Below are 19,720 nucleotides of genomic sequence, written 5' to 3'. Positions count from 1 at the left end.
AATACTTTATATAATGACAAACAAAATAAATTGATGAATCACTGAGCTTGAAAAACATATTTTTTTTTAAGTGTAACTCCCTGCTCCTAATGAGCTGACGCTATCTTTTTTAAAAATTTAAATCAGTTGAAGCTACAGTTTTGGTTCAACTTATTACTGCCTAAATTTAATGGTTTCTGTGTCAGATTGGCTGGACTGTGCAGATTTCCATCTAACCATGGGTGGTGCTGTCATCATTGAAGGATCGGGAAATACAGTCTGGTCAAACACATTGACTACTCATTGCTCAGAGGCTTTTCGGTGGGAGTGGTTCACACATCGGACATTTCTGGGTAGGAGTATTTAAGGCACAGACGCCATCCTTTGTGGGTTTTTCGCTATCGGTTGGTCCGCGCTTTCTCACCCCCCAGGCTCGGGGGGTGGGTTGGCGCTCCCCACCTTGTGGCCCTCCTGGCCTGGGAGACTACGAATCCTTAAAGTTCTGTTTTGAGCTTGGCAGACCTAAGGCCTAGTTACTAAAGGAAGGATCAGAGTCTTGGTGGCCTATGGGTCGGCATGATGGTCTCTTTGCTGTCAGGCCTGTGGGAAGAAGCAAGGGACTGTAGTAACCAGGGGAGGACTCTTCGGGAGAGGACCGAGCATAAGGCTGGTATCTTGAGAAGAGCCTGGGAACTCAGTCGGAGATGCATCTTAGATTAATACCACAGTCAGTTCTTTCAAGACTGTACGGTCTGTGGCAGAGACCGTTTAGATCATCCACAAATTGTTCACCCAGAATCGTAAGGTCTGTGGCAGAGACCGTGTTCGAGCATTGCATCGGCTGCTAGGTCAGTGAGAGGGGCCTATCCGGTGACTGCTACTACTCTAAGCGCAACGTCCAAGGTACCTGAATCCTTTTTCACCCTCTGTCTTTCTATTGCGTATGATGTTACTAAATAAATCTTGGGAAGAAAAAAAGGACTAAGTGTTGGAGTCAGTGTTTCAATTGAACAAGTGATGAGTACCCCTAGGTTGGACACTGAAAAGAAGATAACGGTAAGCCCGAAAGAAAATAATTAGCAGTTGCTTTGGGGTGAAGAAATTAAAGTAATAATCTGATACCTTGGCACCTGGTAACGCTACATAAGTGTTACCAAACCCAGGACCCTGCCTTTACTATATCTGGTCTCCCATAGTAAACAGAACATGGAAATGTAATTATTTTAGTAAATCTTTTTTTTTTTTTTTTTTTACCACATCAGTGAGCACCACCAACTGGCCTAATCAGCGTAATATTCATTTATTGTCGCCAACTTAGATTCACATCATTGTGGTCTTCTTTATTTATTTATATATATATATATTTTTTTTTTTCTTTCTTTTCTCCTTTTTTCCTTTCTTTTTCCTTTTTCCCTCTTACTTTTATCAAATTTACAACGAGCAATTATAGACAGCTTTATTAGGTACCCTATTGAGGGATTTCTTAGTCCGCTTGTTCTCAGCTACTTAAATAACCAGGATGTATAAATCTTATTTCTCCCACCCGGGGAAACCCTGGGTGGCATCTACACTCACGACCCCGCGTGAAGCAGAATAGGTGGCAAAGAAGTATAAAAAACACTACCCATCAATGAAATCTAGGAGAACCACATATATGATGCTGGGCTAATGGGGTCCCCTCACCCATAGCCCCCTATTAAGACCACTAGTGGACTGTTACGTATTTATGAAGAACCCCCCCTCCCCTTCCCATTCCCCTACTCCCACACCCCTCCACCCCTCTACCCCTTCTATACAAAATCCAACCCCAACACAGAATTTAATGTTTACTATTGTTACCTACTTAGATCAAAACACCAATAACCCTAAATTACTTTGTGTAGTTCACCGGTACTGTATTACTCTAGTGCATATATATCTTAGCTATTAACCTAATCCCTTATACTCCAAACTTTTCCCTTAAGCAGGCAGCCTTATCCATCCATGGCTTCCATATTTTGTCGAATTCCTGGAGATTCCCCCTTTTTATATACTCCAATCTCTCCCTGCCAATGGAGGCACCGAGTGTATCTATCCAATCATTCACTTTCGGGGGCTCCTTTGATTGCCACCTTAGCATTATCATTTTTCGAGCCTGAAATAAACCTCTCAGGATTGCCAGAGTAGTACCCCTCCTCTCCCCCTCCATCCTTCTATATCCCATAATGCATTCCACCGCCTCCCTCTTTACTGACGTATGATAAGTATCACCCAAACTGCTAGCCACTCCCTCCCAGTATTGGTGCAGCTTGGGACATCTCCAGAGCAAATGGATGAGGTCCCCAGACTCCTGGCACCTAGGGCAATTATCATTAGACAGAACCTAAAGAGCCGTTTTGGAGTATAATAGGCCCTATTAAGCAGCATCAGATGAGAAATCTTCTGCGAAGGGGTTACTGACACTTGAGGTGCCATCTCTAAAATTCTCCTCCATTGTTCCTCAGAAATTGCACCTAGTTCCTCTTCCCATTTAACTCTTACCTTCTGAAGTATTTCCCGTCTGTTCTCTGAGTTACTTAGTTGGTCATAGATTTTAGTTATTAGTCCCCTAGTGGGTTCTACTTGTAATAACTGACGAGCAAAGGGCATTTCCACCCATCTCGGGGGCTGATCACCAAATTGAGCCCTGAGAGCATGTTCTATCTGCCGGTAAAGGAACAAGGAGGTCTGAGGGATCTTAAATTCCCTAATCAGCTCGGGAAATTTTTTAAGGGTGTTACCTGAATAGAGCTGTCTTAGCTTTTTAATACCACCAGCCTCCCACCCCCTACTCTTTCCAATTTTTAAAATTTCCTGTAGATTCCGGCTGTTCCAAATAGGGGTGTAATCTGTAAATCCCTCATACCCCATTAATTTCTTAACAGATTTCCAAATCTTAATTAGCAACCTAATTGTCGGGAATTCATGGTAAAACATATCTGCCTCTAATGCCTCGATAAGCGTATTATGCCGAGCGCTTAACAAGATTAGCCTGCCATTCGGAGTGCCCCCCCTGGGATTCCACAGCCCGTTAAGTGCTGTAGTTGTGATGCGAGGAAATAACACTCCGGATGGGGAAGAGCAAACCCCCCCTCCTTAGTAGGAAGCTGGAGGACTTGCAACCGTAACCTAGCTTGCCCACCTTTCCATATCAAGTCCCTAAATAGAGTCTCTATTTTCCTAAACCAACTCTTATTAATCCATACTGGGGAATTATGCATGATGTAGAGCAATTGAGGCATCCAGATCATTTTTATCAGGCTACATCTTCCTGCTACTGATAAGGGGAGGCGTCTCCAAATGCTTGTTTTTTGTTTAAATTTGGCCAGGAGAGGTACTAGATTCTTACTAATATATTGGTTAGGGTCTTTAGTTAGGACAATTCCCAGGTACTTTAATGCTTCCACAATTGCCACCTGGGGAAGTCCAGGTGCAATTGGTACTCCTAGGGGGTCAAACGGTAAGAGCTCGGATTTCTCCCAGTTTATTTCCAGGCCGGAGAATTTACCGAATTCCTCCACTATTCTCATTGCGCCTACCATTGATCTCTTATAATCGTCTAAAAATAACAGGATGTCGTCTGCATATAGGGCGATTCTTTCCTCAATCGGCCCCCTCTGAAAACCTTTTATCTCGTGGCTCCCTCTAATGGCCATAGCCAGGGGCTCCATTACCAGAGCAAAAAGCAAAGGAGACAATGGACACCCCTGTCTTGTCCCCCTCTCAAGCACAAACCAATCTGAAAATTCGTTATTTATTTTGACTCTTGTCTTGGGATTATTATAAAGCATCTTTATCCATCCAATAAAGGATGGACCAAAGCCAAACTTTCCCAGCACATACCACATGTAATCCCACTCCACACTATCAAAAGCTTTGGAGATATCTAGGGTCAACAGGGCTCTTGAGCTCTCGTTTTCCAAAGGAGACTGTAGATTCAGGAAAGCTCTTCTAATATTTAGGCTTGTAGATCTATTAGCCATAAAGCCCGCCTGGTCCTCATGTATTAGTTTATGTATGACTCTGCTCAATCTGACAGCCAAAACCTTGGCCAAGATTTTAGCATCTGTACAGATTAGAGAGATTGGCCTATAGGCAGACACGTCAAGGGGGTCTTTCCCCTCTTTCTGCAGGACTATGATGGTTGCTTCTAGCATTGATACAGGGAGACGCCCCCCCTCCTTCGCTTCCACCAGAGCCTTCATTAGTTCAGGGATTAGCACCTCCCCGAGATGCCTATAGGCCTCGATTGGTATTCCATCGGGGCCAGGCGACTTAAGGCACGCCATGCTTTTAATCGCTTGATGTAATTCTGTAGTTGTTATTGGGGATTCCAACAGATCCCGCTCCTCTTGCGATAAGAGCAGGACTGACAGCTTCCCCAAGAAGTCCTCCATCGCCATTTCTTTATTATTTTTTTTCTGAGAAGTGTATAGCTTTTTATAATAGGCTCTAAAAGTTTGCACTATTTTTGGGGAGCTTGAAAGGATTTCTCCATTCTGCGCTCTAATAGCGAGGACCGTTGATGGAGCCTTATTAGACTTCACTACCTGTGCTAACACTCTTCCCACTCTCTCACCCTCGACCAAAGATACCTGGCACTGGAGAAGCCGTCTGGTCTCAGCCTTCTGTAGAGTAGTCTGTTTATACCCCCTTTGTTTCTCTTGCCAGATCTTTTCCTTTTCAGGGGTTGGGTCTCTAATGAAGTTGTTTTCAGCCTCTATTACATCCTTCCATAAATTCTCTACCTCCCGCCTCTCTTCTTTATTATATTTGGCCATCTGCTGTATCAACACCCCTCTAAGGAATGCTTTGCAAGCATCCCAGAGCACAGCTGATGTTGCTGTTCCCTGGTTGAAACTTACAAATTCCCTCAGTGCAGATAGAATTCCCTTCTCCTTCCTGATTACCTCAAACCAATGCGGGCTTATTCTCCATTCCTTCCGGAGGCTATGTTCCCCTACCTTCAGTGAAACTACCATGGGAGAATGGTCTGAAACCCCTCTTGGCCCATACATAATTTTTCCTACTAGCTGGAGTGTTCTATCATTCCCCAGGGCCATGTCTATCCTCGAGAGGGTCGAGTGTGACGCTGAGCTGCATGAGTATTGAAGCACCCCTGGGTTCCGTATCCGCCATAGGTCTACCAGCCCCACCTCATCCATAAACTGACTTAGACGGCTCTTGACTGTATACTCCAAAAGGGCTCCCCTCGGGAAACGGTCTAACTTTCTGTCTAAAACCTCATTAAAGTCTCCCATTACTATGATAGGAACTTCTTTTTTATCTATCAGGAATTCATTCAGTTTAAGCATGACATCTAAATTAAAAGGGGGTGGAATATATATGTTTGCCAGTACATACTTAGCATTATTGATAGAGCAAGATAAAAAGATGTATCGACCCTTTTCATCAATCTTGGTTTGTCTGCAGGAAAATTTAACTCCCGTTCTCACCAGGATACTCACCCCTCTACTATAAGAAGAGTGAACCGCATGATATTGATGTTGAAACTTATGCATCTGTAGAGATTGTATTGTATCCCTGGTGAGATGGGTTTCCTGCAGACAGACCAAGTCTACCCCATAGTTCTCCAGCACAGAGAGCACTGCCAACCTTTTGAGAGGAGTCCCCAGTCCTCTAACATTCCAGGATCCAACTTTCACCATTTCAGCCTGCATCCCACATTGTTTAAAGAAATACAGTGAGGAGGCAGCAAATAACCCCTACAAAACCTCCTGTCAGGACTTAATTTAATTACTATTAAATGTGTTTGCACTATGCTTATCACACGTGTAAACCTAGAAACCATAATAATACTAACTTAATATAAACGTGAGCTCTGAACACGTGTTTTTTACCCAAATAATTTTAAGAGTCAGTTTCCTGTCATTGTGTCTATATGTGTATCTAAATGTGAATCCCTGGTTCCAGCCCAGGTGTTTTCCACCCGTGTGTAGAATTTCTGTGTTAAATTTTCCAATCAAACTATCCCTCCATCTTATGAGCAGAGGTCTGGGAAATCCTCCTGCTGGAGGAGCTCTGAAGGGAACCCTATGGGCCCTTATAACTGAAAAAGAAGCTGAAAATGATTCTCTCCCAAATAACTCCCCCAGCCACTTTTCAATGAATTCAGGCGGGTTAGGGCCCTCGCTTTTTTCGGGGAGTCCCACCAATCTCACATTGTCCCTTTGGCTCCTATTCTCCATTTCATCAAGCTTGGATGCTTGCCTGGATAACTGCTCCTTCAATAGTTTCATTTCCTTAATCAGTGGGGGTAGATCGTCCTCCAACAGGCCTACTCTTTCTTCCAGGGCTGTTGTTCTCTCAGTGGTTTTCTTAAGGTCTTGCCTGACCAATACCAGGTCCGCTTTTACTTCCCTCATCTGGTCACAGAGTTCCCTAAGTGAGGAGTTACACTCCCCCACTGCCAAAAAAACGTCCTTAAGTGTTGGTTCTGTTTCTGAGGGTAGGGTTGGGTCAGTGCTAGTCTCCATATTAACATTTATGTTCTGATCATTCAACCCCGGGCCTTTTGGATTATGGGTTTTAGATAGTTGGGCCGCCTGAGAGCCTCCTATGGGCAAAGCTTGCTGCTGCCCCTGGCTTTTCCTATCGAGGACCCCCCCTGATGTGTTTTTGATTGTGTCCCCTTCTTTGGAGGGGTCACAGCCGAGGCATGAGCATATTGCTCTAACTTCGCAGCTGCTGACGCTGCTGCTGAGATTTGCAGGTTTTTATCTTTGGCAGAGCGCAGGTTCTGCATTATATATTTCTTAACCTTACACCCCAGTACCCGTACTGTATTTATACAAAGGAGGAGTATAGAGACAGAGAGGGGACAGTGTGGAGGATCTATATGTTATATCCTTGGTGTGCACTGCTATTGCATCAGGAGAGGACACATACAATATGCGCCCTATTCTATAGAAAAAAACAAACAAAAAACAAAAAAAAAAAAAAAATGGTTCCAATAGCGACTCCAATGAGAGGTGCCTCCCCCCAATTAGCATAAATCACAGCGAGGGGTTTCTATCCCCTAATAAACAGAGCACCCTGTTGAGCCTGTTAATGCTGAGCAGCTCTTGGTATCCACCTGTCGTCCCATTCCGATAATCCCTTTATTCAGCAGAATATTTGTGGTACATGTAGGTTCCCTTCCCCCTACTGCTGCTGTAGCCGATAGTCCATACAACTGTGTGTTGGAGCAGTGGGAAGGGTGTATACAACAACCTGTCTTCCTGAGCAACAAGAGCTCAAGATTTTGTATGGGGGGTAATTTCACCTTGATGGCCAGGATAGACTAGTGAGCCAGTACTACTAGACTCTACTCCAAACTCTCCTCCTGAGGTATCCACCATCACACAATCCAACAAGCCTCTTACTGGGCTAGATACCTTAGTGGTGTGACCCCTTTTGTTTTTTTTTTGTTTTTTTCCTTTTCCCCCTCCTAGTAACGTAGCACAAGCAGTCTTTTTTCCTTTATATAAAGAGCAATGTAACAAATGAACTACATGCTGGACACCACTTGCATTTGTTTCCGGTTTTCCTTATTGGAGGATATTACCTGCTTTAAGGGACTTACTGTACCCCTCCGCCTGTATAGCTCCAGGTGATGAACCGCCGGGTAATCCAGTGCCTCTCACCTCCCCGCTCTACAGACCCGAACGGTCCCGACCTTCCTCAAGCGCCTCGTATGCAGGGTGAGCGTCTTCCCTCCACACCGCCTGCTAGCAACAAGGGGGACTGGGAAAAGGACAGGGATAGGGCTGGAGCAACCGTTGCCTTTTACTCAGGGCAGGTATGCCAGCAGGCGAGCGCTAGGCTATACACAGGAGTGAAGCGGGGGGTGGGGAGAGCAGCACGGCATCCCTGCTTTCACTCACTCACTCGCTCCATCTCACAGCGCCGCGCCCTCCCATTCATCCGGTCACGCCCCTCTCGCCACAGTGCCCCAATCCACTAGTAAATCTAAACTGCTAAATACCTTTTCTCATCAGCAGTCTTGTGACTTCTATCAGTGTCCAGCCGAGCACTGGTTAAAGTTTGTTGGAGGAGTTTTCATTCTCCTCTGATTGACCTATGAGGCTGCAGGACCCCTGACACCCTGTCCAGACAGTTCTGATTGGCCATGTGCAGATCACTTGTACTCTCCCAAAAAAAAAAAAAAAACCTCTCTAGCACTACACACCAAACTGAGAATGTGCAGAGTGCCCCCAAGGCTCTGTTCTATCAGCAGATAGATTGGGGTGGAAGAAGGGGTGGATCAAACAGCCTTTTTAAACAAAGCTGAGGATTAACCCCTTAGGTTCCACAGTGCGTTTAACAAGCATGCTTTACTGCACTTTTAGTAACACTTTAAAGGAAACCTTTTGCCATTTGTTGTCATACTAGTTGCTTGGCTGTTATGCGGACCTTCTTATATGAATACTTTGAGTCACTGACCCAAAAAAATACGCAAATAAGGACTTCTGACTCTTCCCTGACTTTGCTGTTCTCCACATTAGTGATTCCGAAAGTTCCTAAGCCAGAGGAAAAACGTAACAGCTAGGTAACTAACATTTTCAGAAGGATTTTAGCAATAGCAGCTGCCATGTTTCACTTAGGGAGTGTTTACTTTAATGAAAATAAATCATATAAAAGTGTCTTTAATCATTATTACCAGGTACCATATATATATATATATATATATATATATATATATATATATATATATATATATATATATATATATATAGACATTTTTTTAACAAAGGGTAAAGCCCAACCCCAATTGCATTTACAGTTTTTCTTTTTTTTTTTTTTTTTACCTTTAATTTCTAAAACTCCAGTTAAAGGTGTAAATGTTTGTGGACTTTACTAAGGTTTCTAAGCTCATCTGAGCTGTAGATACAGTGGAAGCCACATCAGAACAGTTCCAGTGTTGTTGCCTTCCCCTCCCCTTCCATCTGCTTGTGCCACAAAGCACAGCCACAGTAATGTTACAGGCTGTGCTTTGTCCCCTCTGCCATAGAGCGTTTTACATGCAAGCTAGCAAACCTCTTTCAATTTTACATTGAGCTGTGCTGCAAAAATGATACTGCCTTACCTGCCTGTAGGTCCCATCCAGCAAGGTATCCAGATTTTGAAGTGGAGCAGGTGTCTTGTCCTTGAACCTGGTTAACAGGAGTCTCTGGATAGCACGGAACTGTACTGCCCGTTCTGATAACAGATTTTCATACTTCTCTGTATTCATTCTCAGCTGGAATTTAAAGAAACAGAAACTATCATTACATTTTGTTGCATACTATGGTCACATACAGCTCTTTTTTGGAGCTTTGTCAGCTTCAGAGCTTACCTGCATCTTCTAGTAAGGCCTTATCAGACAAGTAAACTTGTGTTGCAAGCGACAGCATCATTAAGTGTAGTTCCCTATGTAGTTGCTCTCTCACTGGCTGATCCAGCCAATTGTTGTTTCGTTGCTAGCTAGTAACATTCTACAGCCTTCCAGAGCAGTGAGAAAGCAACTTTTTAAAGGGAAATGGTTGTCAAATCAACAAAGATTCCAAACAAACAGCATCATGAAGGCCGAGGAACACACCAGACAGGTCAGGGATAAAGATGTGGAGAAATTTAAAGCTGGGTTAGGTTATAAAAAAATATCCCAAAATATCCCTTTGAACATCTCACAGAGGCACTGTTCAATCCATCATCCGAAAATGAAAAGAGTATGGCACAACTGCAAACCTACCAAGACATGGCTGTCCACCTAAACTGACAGGCCAGGCAAGGAGAGCATTAATCAGAAAAGCAGCCAAGAAGCCCATGGTAACTCTGGAGGAGCTGCAGAAATCCACAGCTCAGGTGGGAGAATCTGTCCACAGGACAACTATTAGTTGTGCACTCCACAAATCTGGCCTTTATGGAAGAGTGGCAAGAAAGAAAACCATTGTTGAAAGAAAGCCACAAGATGTCCCGTTTGCAGTTTGCGAGAAGCCATGTGGGGGGGACAGCAAACATGTGTTAGAAGGTGCTCAGGTCAGATGAGACCACATTTGAACTCTTTGGCCTAAAAGCAAAACGCTATGTGTGGTAGAAAACGAACACTGCACATCACCCTGAACACACCATCCCCACCGTGAAACATGGTGGTGGCAGCATCATGTTGTGGGGATGCTTTTCTTCAGCAGGGACAGGGAAGCTGGTCAGAGTGGATAGGAAGATGGATGGAGCCAAATACAGGGCAATCTTAGAAGAAAACCTGTTAGAGTCTGCAAAAGACTTGAGACTGGGGCGGAGGCTCACCTTCCAGCAGGACAGCGACCCTGAACATACAGCCAGAGCTACAATGGAATGGTTTCGATCAAAGCTTATTCATGTGTTAGAATGGCTTGATCAAAGTCCAGACCTAAACCCAATTGGGAATCTGTAGCAAGACTTGAAAATTGCTGTTCACAGACGCTCTCCATCCAATCTGACAGAGCTTGAGCTATTTTGCAAAGAAAAATGGGCAAAAATTCCACTCTCTAGATGTGTTAAGGGAAAAACTGTGCTAATAAGACAACTAAAAAAGCTGCAACTCAAAACTGTAATGCCCTGTACACACGGTCGGATTTTCCGATGGAAAATGTGTGATAGGACCTTGTTGTCGGAAATTCCGACCGTGTGTAGGCTCCATCACACATTTTCCATCGGATAAAAATTTCCGACAACAAAATCCGTTGTCGGAATTTCCTCATCGTGTGTACACAAATCTGACGCACAAAGTGCCACGCATGCTCAGAATAAATAAAGAGATGAAAGCTATTGGCTACTGCCCCGTTTATAGTCCCAACGTACGTGTTTTACGTCACCGCGTTCAGAACGATCAAATTTTCAGACAACTTTCTGTGACCGTGTGTATGCAAGACAAGTTTGAGCCAACATCCGTCGGAAAAAATCCTAGGATTTTGTTGTCGGAATGTCCGATCAATGTCCGACCGTGTGTACGGGGCATAATACACACCAAACAAGTAAGAAACAAAAAGGGAAGTTGAGCTAAAAAATGAGATAAGCAAATTAATGTGATCTAATAAGCAAATATTCCTGTGAATTAAATTGACAAATACATTAAATGAAAACATAAAAATGAAAATAAATAAGGAAATATTTCATTTCTTTTAATTTATTTGTCAATTTAATTCACAGGAATATTTGCTTATTAGATCACATTAATTTGCTTATCTCATTTTTCTCACTCTCTAGATGTGCAAAGCTGGTAGAGACATCCCCAAAAAGACTTGCAGCTGTAATTGCAGCAAAATGTGGTTCTACAAAGTATTGATTCAGGAGGGCTGAATACAAATACACGCCACACTTTTCACATATTTATTTGTAAAAAATGTTGAAAAACATTTATGATTTTCTTTCCACTTCACAATTATGTGCCACTTTGTGTTGGTCTATCACATAAACTCCCAATAAAATACATTTACGCTTTTGGTTGTAACATGACAAAATGTGGAAATTTTCAAGGAGTATGAATACGTTTTCAAGGCACTGTAAAAATAAGTCAAAGGAAACTAAAAAGCCCTCCACAGAAAGGATGTGAAGCACATTAGTTTTGAACATCTTTTCCTGAAAGTTGTTACTCCTTTTTTGCATGAGACAGACAAGACATATATGGCAAATAAGTAAAAAGACACTGTAAGTAACAAGTAGGATCATGGAGGAGTGGGCCAAAGGGAACTAAAAAGCCCTCAATACTGTGCCTTCTTAAACTCACCACACACCTTACAATTGGATTGTACAATCTCCTTTAGCTCTACCAACAAATACTGAATGTAGTGCAATAACTTGCTCAAATGAATACAAATTGATTGGATGGTTTAGGCAGGTCTTCATATTACATAGTTTTGGTGGATCTAAGGTTGATTGTACAGAGATTGCATGGTCGGATTGAAACCTCTATTGTGAGCTTTGCAAAATTATGTATTTACATGTGATCACATACATTGCAACCCAAAAATGTAAGGTACAGTCTGCTTTTACAGTGCACCGGTAACTAGGCTATGAGAAACGTAAGTATTTACATATCCTTCCCTCTTATTCTAACCTCTCTAGCTGCTTGTACTGTGAATTAATGAATTCTTAAAATATCCTTAAATATCAAAACAAAAACTCAAAAGTTGGGTTTTGGTCTGTTCTCCAAAAGCTTAGAAACAACCTATGCAGGTAAGGAGGGGGGGGGGCTTGTAGATAGAAGTAAACTTTGACCACAGTTGAAGAATGCCCTCGCTATAGGTGTCGGCCATTTACATATCTCCCGAAGCCTGGTCTGAAAAACTCCCGAAGATGTCATCTCTATGTCCTGCCTTGTTGCGGGGATGTTACCAAGACACTCCCAGCTGTTACTGCTCACCCCCTCCATCACAGGAGTGAGCTCCTTCTCTGATTCAAGGCCCCTTGCATTTGTTCTCCCGATTACAGTGATTCTAAGCTCAGCGATGCTGCGAAGGAGAAGATAATGAAAACACATGTGTGGGGGTTTGAGAGCCCACCTCTGTAATGGAGGGGGTGAGCAGTTACAGCTGACAGTGTCTTAGCATTGTCCTAACAAGGAAGGATGGGGTGAGGCCATATCTAGGCATTTTTCAGCCAGGCTTCAAGAGGTACACAGATGGCCTACAGCTATAGCAAGGGCATTATTCAACTGTAGTCAAAGCTGCACAGTTTGTTTTTAACTACAGGTGCCCCTTTTACCTGCAAAGGCAGTTGTTTGGTAAAGGATGAACTATAGGAATCTCCCACCTAGCTACCAAATTCCCCAGCTGCTGTGCTGTCTGCGTTACAGCTGCAGCGGGGGGGGGGGGGGGGAGATTGAGTGAAGATGGAGTGTCTGTATGGCCTCATGTACCTATCTGAGTAATAAAACTTCATTTTTTTGTGTAATATTTTTATTATAAAAGTAAAAGAGGGCAACATAAAACTAGTGCGATATTTGACGCTGTTTTTAATAAATGAATGCATCAATATTTAGTTTGATGGATGTAGTAGGAATTCTCAATGAATACTCAAGGTGCTAATTAGATATGTTGGCTCTAATTTTGCCCTTCGTGTGCATCATGCTGCAATAATTGCTCATAAATATAGGTGCAGCCGAAAAATGATGACATGAATAAGGTGTGATTATGAAGATTGCAATATTTTTTTGTGGGGGAAGATAAAACATATAAAAGTCCAATAAAGAGACACTGTCAAATTTTTTTTTGGCTGCATGTGTACACTAATGCCCCGTATACACAGTCAAATTTTCCGACGGAAAATGTTCGATGGGAGCCTGTTGTCGGAAATTCCAACCATGTGTAGGCTCCATCGGACATTTTCCATCTGAATTTCCTTCATACAAAATTTGAGATCTGGATCTCAAATTTTCTGACAACAAAATCCGTTGTTGGAAATTCCCATTATGTGTACACAACTCCGCTGCACAAAATTCCACGCATGCTTGGAATCAAGCAGAAGCGCCACACTGGCTATTGAACTTAATTTTGCTCGGCTCGTCGTACGTGTTGTACGTCACTGCGTTCTTGGCGATCGGAATTTCCGACAAGATTTGTGTGACCGTGTAAATGCAAGACAAGTTTGAGCCAACATCCATCGGAAAAAAAACATAGATTTTGTTGTCGAAAAATCCTATCGTGTGTACAGGGCAAAAGCGTAAATGCATTTTCGACAAAAATGTTTTTTTTTTCTTAAATCAACATTTTTACGCATGTTTACGATTTTGTGGTATGCCACATTCATAGGCTTCTTGGGCCACATCTGGCCCATGGGCCGCAGTTTGGACACCCCTGGTTTTAAGTTCTGTGTTCACCAGCACCTTTCTGGAGTTTATATGTGGACAATATGCAATAGTGAGCTTTTTTAATGAATGACACTTTACACTTAGTTGCACTTAGTTACACCTCAGCACATTGTTATCACATTTTGTGTCTTGTACACTAAACTTGTGGCACTTTTAAAAAACCATATGTTAATATTGTACGTTCATTTCAAGTTGTTGGATTGTAATATGTTTTTGGTATCAAAAAATGTTTTATTTTTATGTTTTATTTTGCGCCATACGTATACTGTGAAAAGAAGCAATGTTGTAAGCAATATGCACCTACTATGTGTATTTTACCACCAGAAAAAAAAGAAAATCTATTCCAAGAAAAATAATTGATGAAGCCAAATTTTTATAACACCAACATAGTGATTTTACTTACTGTATATTTTATATAGACCTACCTATTTATATAAATTGTAAAGGTTTAGCCAAATGATCATGATGCATATGTACTGTAATATCCTACACACAGGTACAATTTAAAATAAATTATAATAAAATTAGCCCTTTGTTTATATGCATAATGTTAAGGAAAAAAAGGAAAAACTATATATAGGACAGTAATAAATTACTGTCTTTTTATTAAAGCCTAAGGGGGTGGGGGGGGGTGTTGGTGGGATAGAGAAAGATTTATACTGAACAGAGAAGAATAAACTCAAGGGGCACATCATACGAAGTGTAATTTATGTTCCCTGTGCTGATTTTTTAGTTTTTATTTGTAGCTAAACTTAGGCTTTAACCACTTCATTACAGGGCACTTTCACTCCTTCCACTTTTCAGCTTTTAGCACTGTCGCATTTTGAGTGACAATTACGCGGTCATGCTATGCTGTACCCAAACAAAATTTTGCCAATTTTTTTGAGACAGATACAGCTTTCTTTTGGTGGTATTTAATCACCACTTTTTTTTTTTGTTTGTTTTTTACTAAACAAATTAAATAAGACCAACAACTTTTTTTTTTTGTTATAAAATTTTGTAAATGAGTACTGCGTTTTCTCCACTGATGTGCACTGATGAGGCTGCACTGATGGGAACTGATAAGGCAGCACTGATGAGGAGGCACTAACATGTAGCACTCATGGGCACTGATAGGTGGCACTGATGGGCAGCCTTTATGAGCATTGTTTGGCAGCAATGATGGGCACTGATAGGCAGCACTGATGAGGAGGCACAGACAGGCATCACTGATGGGCACTGAAAGGCATCACTGATGGGTACTGACTGGTATCACTGATGGGCACTGTTGGGCATCACTGATGGGCATTGATGGTCATCGCTGATGGGGCTGCACTGATTATCAGGAGAGTTGCTTATCAGCTCTCCTGTACTCACGCCCTGTCAGCGTGAATAGAGGAATGCCAACAACCGGCACTTACTAATTAAGCTGTGATTGGATACAGCTGATCACATGTCAAAGAGCCTACATCATAGGCTCTTTACCGTGATCGGACATGCGGTGTGTCAGAGTGACACACCGCACTACCGATAGCCACGCTGCGTGCGCCCAGGGGCGTGCATGAGTGGCTCGTTCTAGAGGACGTCATATGACATCCAGCTAGAATGGGAGAGCCACCCCCCCGGCCGTCATGGACCGGGTGGGATGTGGTTAAACTTCTCTATTATGGCCAAAATGTGCAAGACAGAAATTTTAATACTGTTAACGTAAACCTGTGTAAAAAGAAAAAAAAGAAAAAACCCAGATACCCCCCCCCACCCCCCCTTAGTATATCCTGCCCCTACTATGTCCTAAGTACTGGTATACAGGGCAGGACAGTGTTTAGGTAGAAAATCACCAAGCTCAGGTGCTTTCACATGTAATAGGTGGTTTACTGGAATACAGTATCCTGGAAGATATCTTTTTTAAATATCTATTCAAAAGCCTGGGACAAACCTGAGGGTAGTGATTTGGGATATCATGCAAAGAATCTTAACTCTTGACCAAGTTTATGAAATACTCTGCTGCTAGTTTATCGTGACATTGTTTTAATGGTGCTTACTAATCCAACTGCTCTCTAAAGTCTATGGGTGGCCTAAAGTTGTCGCCACAGGAAGAGAGATACGTTATTTTGATACACCTGACTCTTCTCCCTTCATGCTATTCAAAAATGCTACACTTGGTCAACCCAATTACCACAACAGCAAACTACAAAGATAACACTGTAATAGTTTAAATAAAGAAGAATTTTAATTGCACATAGGTAAAATGATAAAAGAAAGATAAAGAAAAAAATGAAATTGGAAACAGTCATCATAAATGTACAGTTAATCCCATTACTAAGCCATTTAATTCTATGTTGCAGTTTACTTGACTTGGCAGTTCACCCAGAACTAAATTCCCACTGTGGACCAGAAAACTATTTCTAATGAGTGAAGAATTTAAACTGGACTTCCTCTGAAAATATGTGCCAGAAAGTAGTAAATGTTTTTAAGTGCATGACATTCCATGGGTCAAGCATAAAACAAAGATTTATGTTTTGTGGATAGCTGATAACCATTTTCACAAGCCCCAAACACACAGTGCAAGCATCACTCCAGTATGTTTAGAATTTATTTTCCACTAGTCACCGGTTCTCATAGCTCAGTTTGAAGAATAAATCTTACAAGGAATTTGCCAGCACAAAAAGCTACTGGTAGCTTTAGTCAGCCAATACATAGTGAAAAAAGGGTCAAATGAGGTTTTCTCAATGCAATTCAATATTTTGATAAAATAAGGACTATATCAATGCACACATCCATATGAACTTGGTAGACACTTCCCTGACAATTGCAATCTAGTTAGCGTTACCCTCCATTACCCTCCCCAGACACTAATTCACCTAGTTGGTGTCCTTTTAACCACGATCAGGATATTAGCTATTGCCACCATTTCCCCTCACCAAAAAGGTTTTCTATTATTGGTCCTCCTTTGCTTAAAATGTATGTAAACCCTAACAATGAACGTCTCTAATTTGCTCCTTTTTGGTCTGTTAGTTCCAACTAGTGTTCAAATGCAATATTTTCTGTTTTAAATTTCGAACAGCACATGATATAGACTACTTACATTAATTTTTCCCCAAGCCCAATTCAGTGTAGATTTTTGACAGTATTCTATATTGAAAACTGCTGCAATCCCTTTGATAATTACATATGGGACCCACACCAGTTTCTTTTTCACTCTGAAATCGAAACTGATAAGGTGACGCGGATAAACTTGAAACGGGTCTATCTACTTTGTTAATGTGCCAGTTTCCTGTTCCATTATAAAGGCACGGGAAGCTTTGTTAATTCCCCCCTAGTTAATTTAAAAAAATGAAAAGGAGATGCGAAAGAATCTTCAGTAGTGTTTGTCTTTAGCAACACAAGGATCCACTGAATGATTCCTGAATCAATGGAGGGCAGAGGTAGCATGTTAACTGCAAGGCCCCCAGTATTAATGCTTGGGTAATATCCAGAAATATGCTGGATGAAAATTGGACCAATCAGCATATTATTTTGAATGCAATGGATCAATTTGATAACTTCTGATATTCAGATAACGTGGTATGTTTAAAGGTATTGCATTCTCTTTAAAGCGTTTGTTAACCCAAAAAATAAATAATAAAGATCCTGCCCCTTTAAAGCATTTTATACAGCACGGTGCTTGTGCTGTGTAATTTGCCCCCTGTATAACCTGAAATACGTGGCTGATCCTGCCAGTTTCTGCCCTCCCCTCTGTACTAAGCCCTGACACCGTGGTCAGCGTACGTGCTTCCGTCATCTGCAGCCCTGCTCTCTGCTATCCTGTGTCTCCCTCTATCCTCCTCCCCCTCCCTGCCTGTCAGCTTTGTGTCACAGCCTCCCCCCCTCTCCTGTTGCATAAATAACTGGTAATGCTTTGCATAATCCTCTTGGTTCCATAAGCCTGTGTTCCCCTGTCCCTGTGTTTTATTTTTAAAAATGCTGTAAATACCAGATTTCAATACGCTGCTCAGTGATGCAAAGCCACAACAGTGGGTAAACAACCACTTTAAAGTATACTAAAACCCCAAACTTTTCTTTCAGTTTTGACAAAGTTGGGGGGGCATCCTTTTCTTTCCATTTGTGCCCAATTGGAGAGAGATTCTTTCACTTCCTGTCCTGTAGAAAACAAGGAGGTGAAAGGAAATCGGCCCAGCAACATTCTCTCACAGGAGCAAGTTTTATCAGTGAGAAAATGTTGCTACTATTCTACGGTGTAAGAATACTGGCCAAACCCACTACTATAGACGCTGATCTTAACTATTTTGCAGAGTTCCACCCACCAACCACTATGACATTACTGTGTCCCTGGAAAATTGTAGTGGCCAGAGTCACTTTAACACAGGAAAATCAGTTCTTTACATTATGAACAATAAGTTTCATGCCTTAAAGTTTTTTCTTGAAAGCGAACACTGTTACGGCACCACGTTTATTCTGTTATATCACCTGTACTGCACAAGACAGTGGGGTTGATTTACAAAACTGGAGAATGAAAAATCTGGTGTGCTGTGCATGATAGCCAATCAGCTTCTAACTTCAGTCAGTTCAATTAAGATTTGGCAATATAACCTGGAAACAGATTTCACACTCTCCAGTTTTAGGAAAGCAACCCCCCACTGTATTTATTGGGGTAGATGTGACCATACAAAACAAATTACGTTTTTGATGCCTTGCCGTATGTAAATTGCTCTTAATTTACTTTTTTTTGTTATCTTTAGCAGTTTTAAACCCGGCTAATCTGTTTCTTCAAAATTCGTACTACCTTGCTTTTGACTCTGCTATTCTTTGCTCTGTAGGATAAATAAAACTGCTACTAAATTAAAATCCTATCCACCATAGAAAAGATTATGTGTAATATTTTAAGGTAGACTACAAAAACTAAAAGATACAGTGGGGACGGAAATTATTCAGATCCCCTTAAATTTTTCACTCTTTGTTATATTGCAGTCATTTGCTAAAATCATTTAAGTTCATTTTTTTCCTCATTAATGTCCACACAGCACCCCATATTGACAGAAAAACACAGAATTGTTGTAATTTTTGCAGATTTATTAAAAAAGAAAAACTGAAATATCACATGGTCCTAAGTATTCAGGCCCTTTGCTGTGACACTCATATATTTAACTCAGGTGCTGTCCATTTCTTCTGATCTTTCTTGAGATGGTTCTACACCTTCATTTGAGTCCAGCTGTGTTTGATTATACTGATTGGACTTGATTAGGAAAGCCACACACCTGTCTATATAAGACCTTACAGCTCACAGTGCATGTCAGAGCAAATGAGAATCATGAGGTCAAAGGAACTGCCTGAAGACCTCAGAGACAGAATTGTGGCAAGGCACTGATCTGGCCAAGGTTACAAAAACATTTCTGCTGCACTTAAGGTTCCTAAGAGCACAGTGGCCTCTATAATACTTAAATGGAAGACGTTTGGGACGATCAGAACCCTTCCTAGTGCTGGCCGTCCGGCCAAACTGAGCTATCGGGGGAGAAGAGCCTTGGTGAGAGAGGTAAAGAAGAACCCAAAGATCACTGTGGCTGAGCTCCAGAGATTCAGTCGGGAGACGGGAGAAAGTTGTAGAAAGTCAACCATCACTGCAGCCCTCCACCAGTCGGGGCTTTATGGCAGAGTGGCCCGACGGAAGCCTCTCCTCAGTGCAAGACACATGAAAGCCTGCATGGAGTTTGCTAAAAAACACCTGAAGGACTCCAAGATAGTGAGAAATAAGATTCTCTGGTCTGATGAGACCAAGATAGAACTTGTTGCAATTGAGGGAAAGATGAATGTGGCCAAGAACAGGGATATCCTGGACGAAAACCTTCTCCAGAGTGCTCAGGACCTTGGACTGGGCCGAAGGTTTACCTTCCGACAAGACAATGACCCTAAGCACACAGCTAA

The 19,720-nt window shown here is 41.9% G+C and overlaps 1 protein-coding gene across 5 annotated transcripts in view; it reads right to left on the bottom strand.

The window, feature by feature from the left end:
- BBS9 (Bardet-Biedl syndrome 9) overlaps window positions 1–19,720 on the bottom strand; it is a 580,121-nt gene that overhangs the window by 243,105 nt on the left and 317,296 nt on the right. For all 5 annotated transcript variants that reach the window (XM_073630475.1, XM_073630476.1, XM_073630474.1 and 2 more), the window contains one exon: window positions 9,086–9,238. In XM_073630475.1, coding sequence (XP_073486576.1) covers window positions 9,086–9,238 — 153 coding nt within the window. The remainder of the gene's footprint in view (window positions 1–9,085; window positions 9,239–19,720) is intronic.

Source organism: Aquarana catesbeiana, linkage group LG05 (assembly GCF_042186555.1).
Source record: "Aquarana catesbeiana isolate 2022-GZ linkage group LG05, ASM4218655v1, whole genome shotgun sequence".
In the NCBI taxonomy this organism is placed as follows: domain Eukaryota; kingdom Metazoa; phylum Chordata; class Amphibia; order Anura; family Ranidae; genus Aquarana; species Aquarana catesbeiana.
Note: the sequence above shows the minus strand (reverse complement) of the source record. Positions and strands in the feature narration are given on the sequence as shown.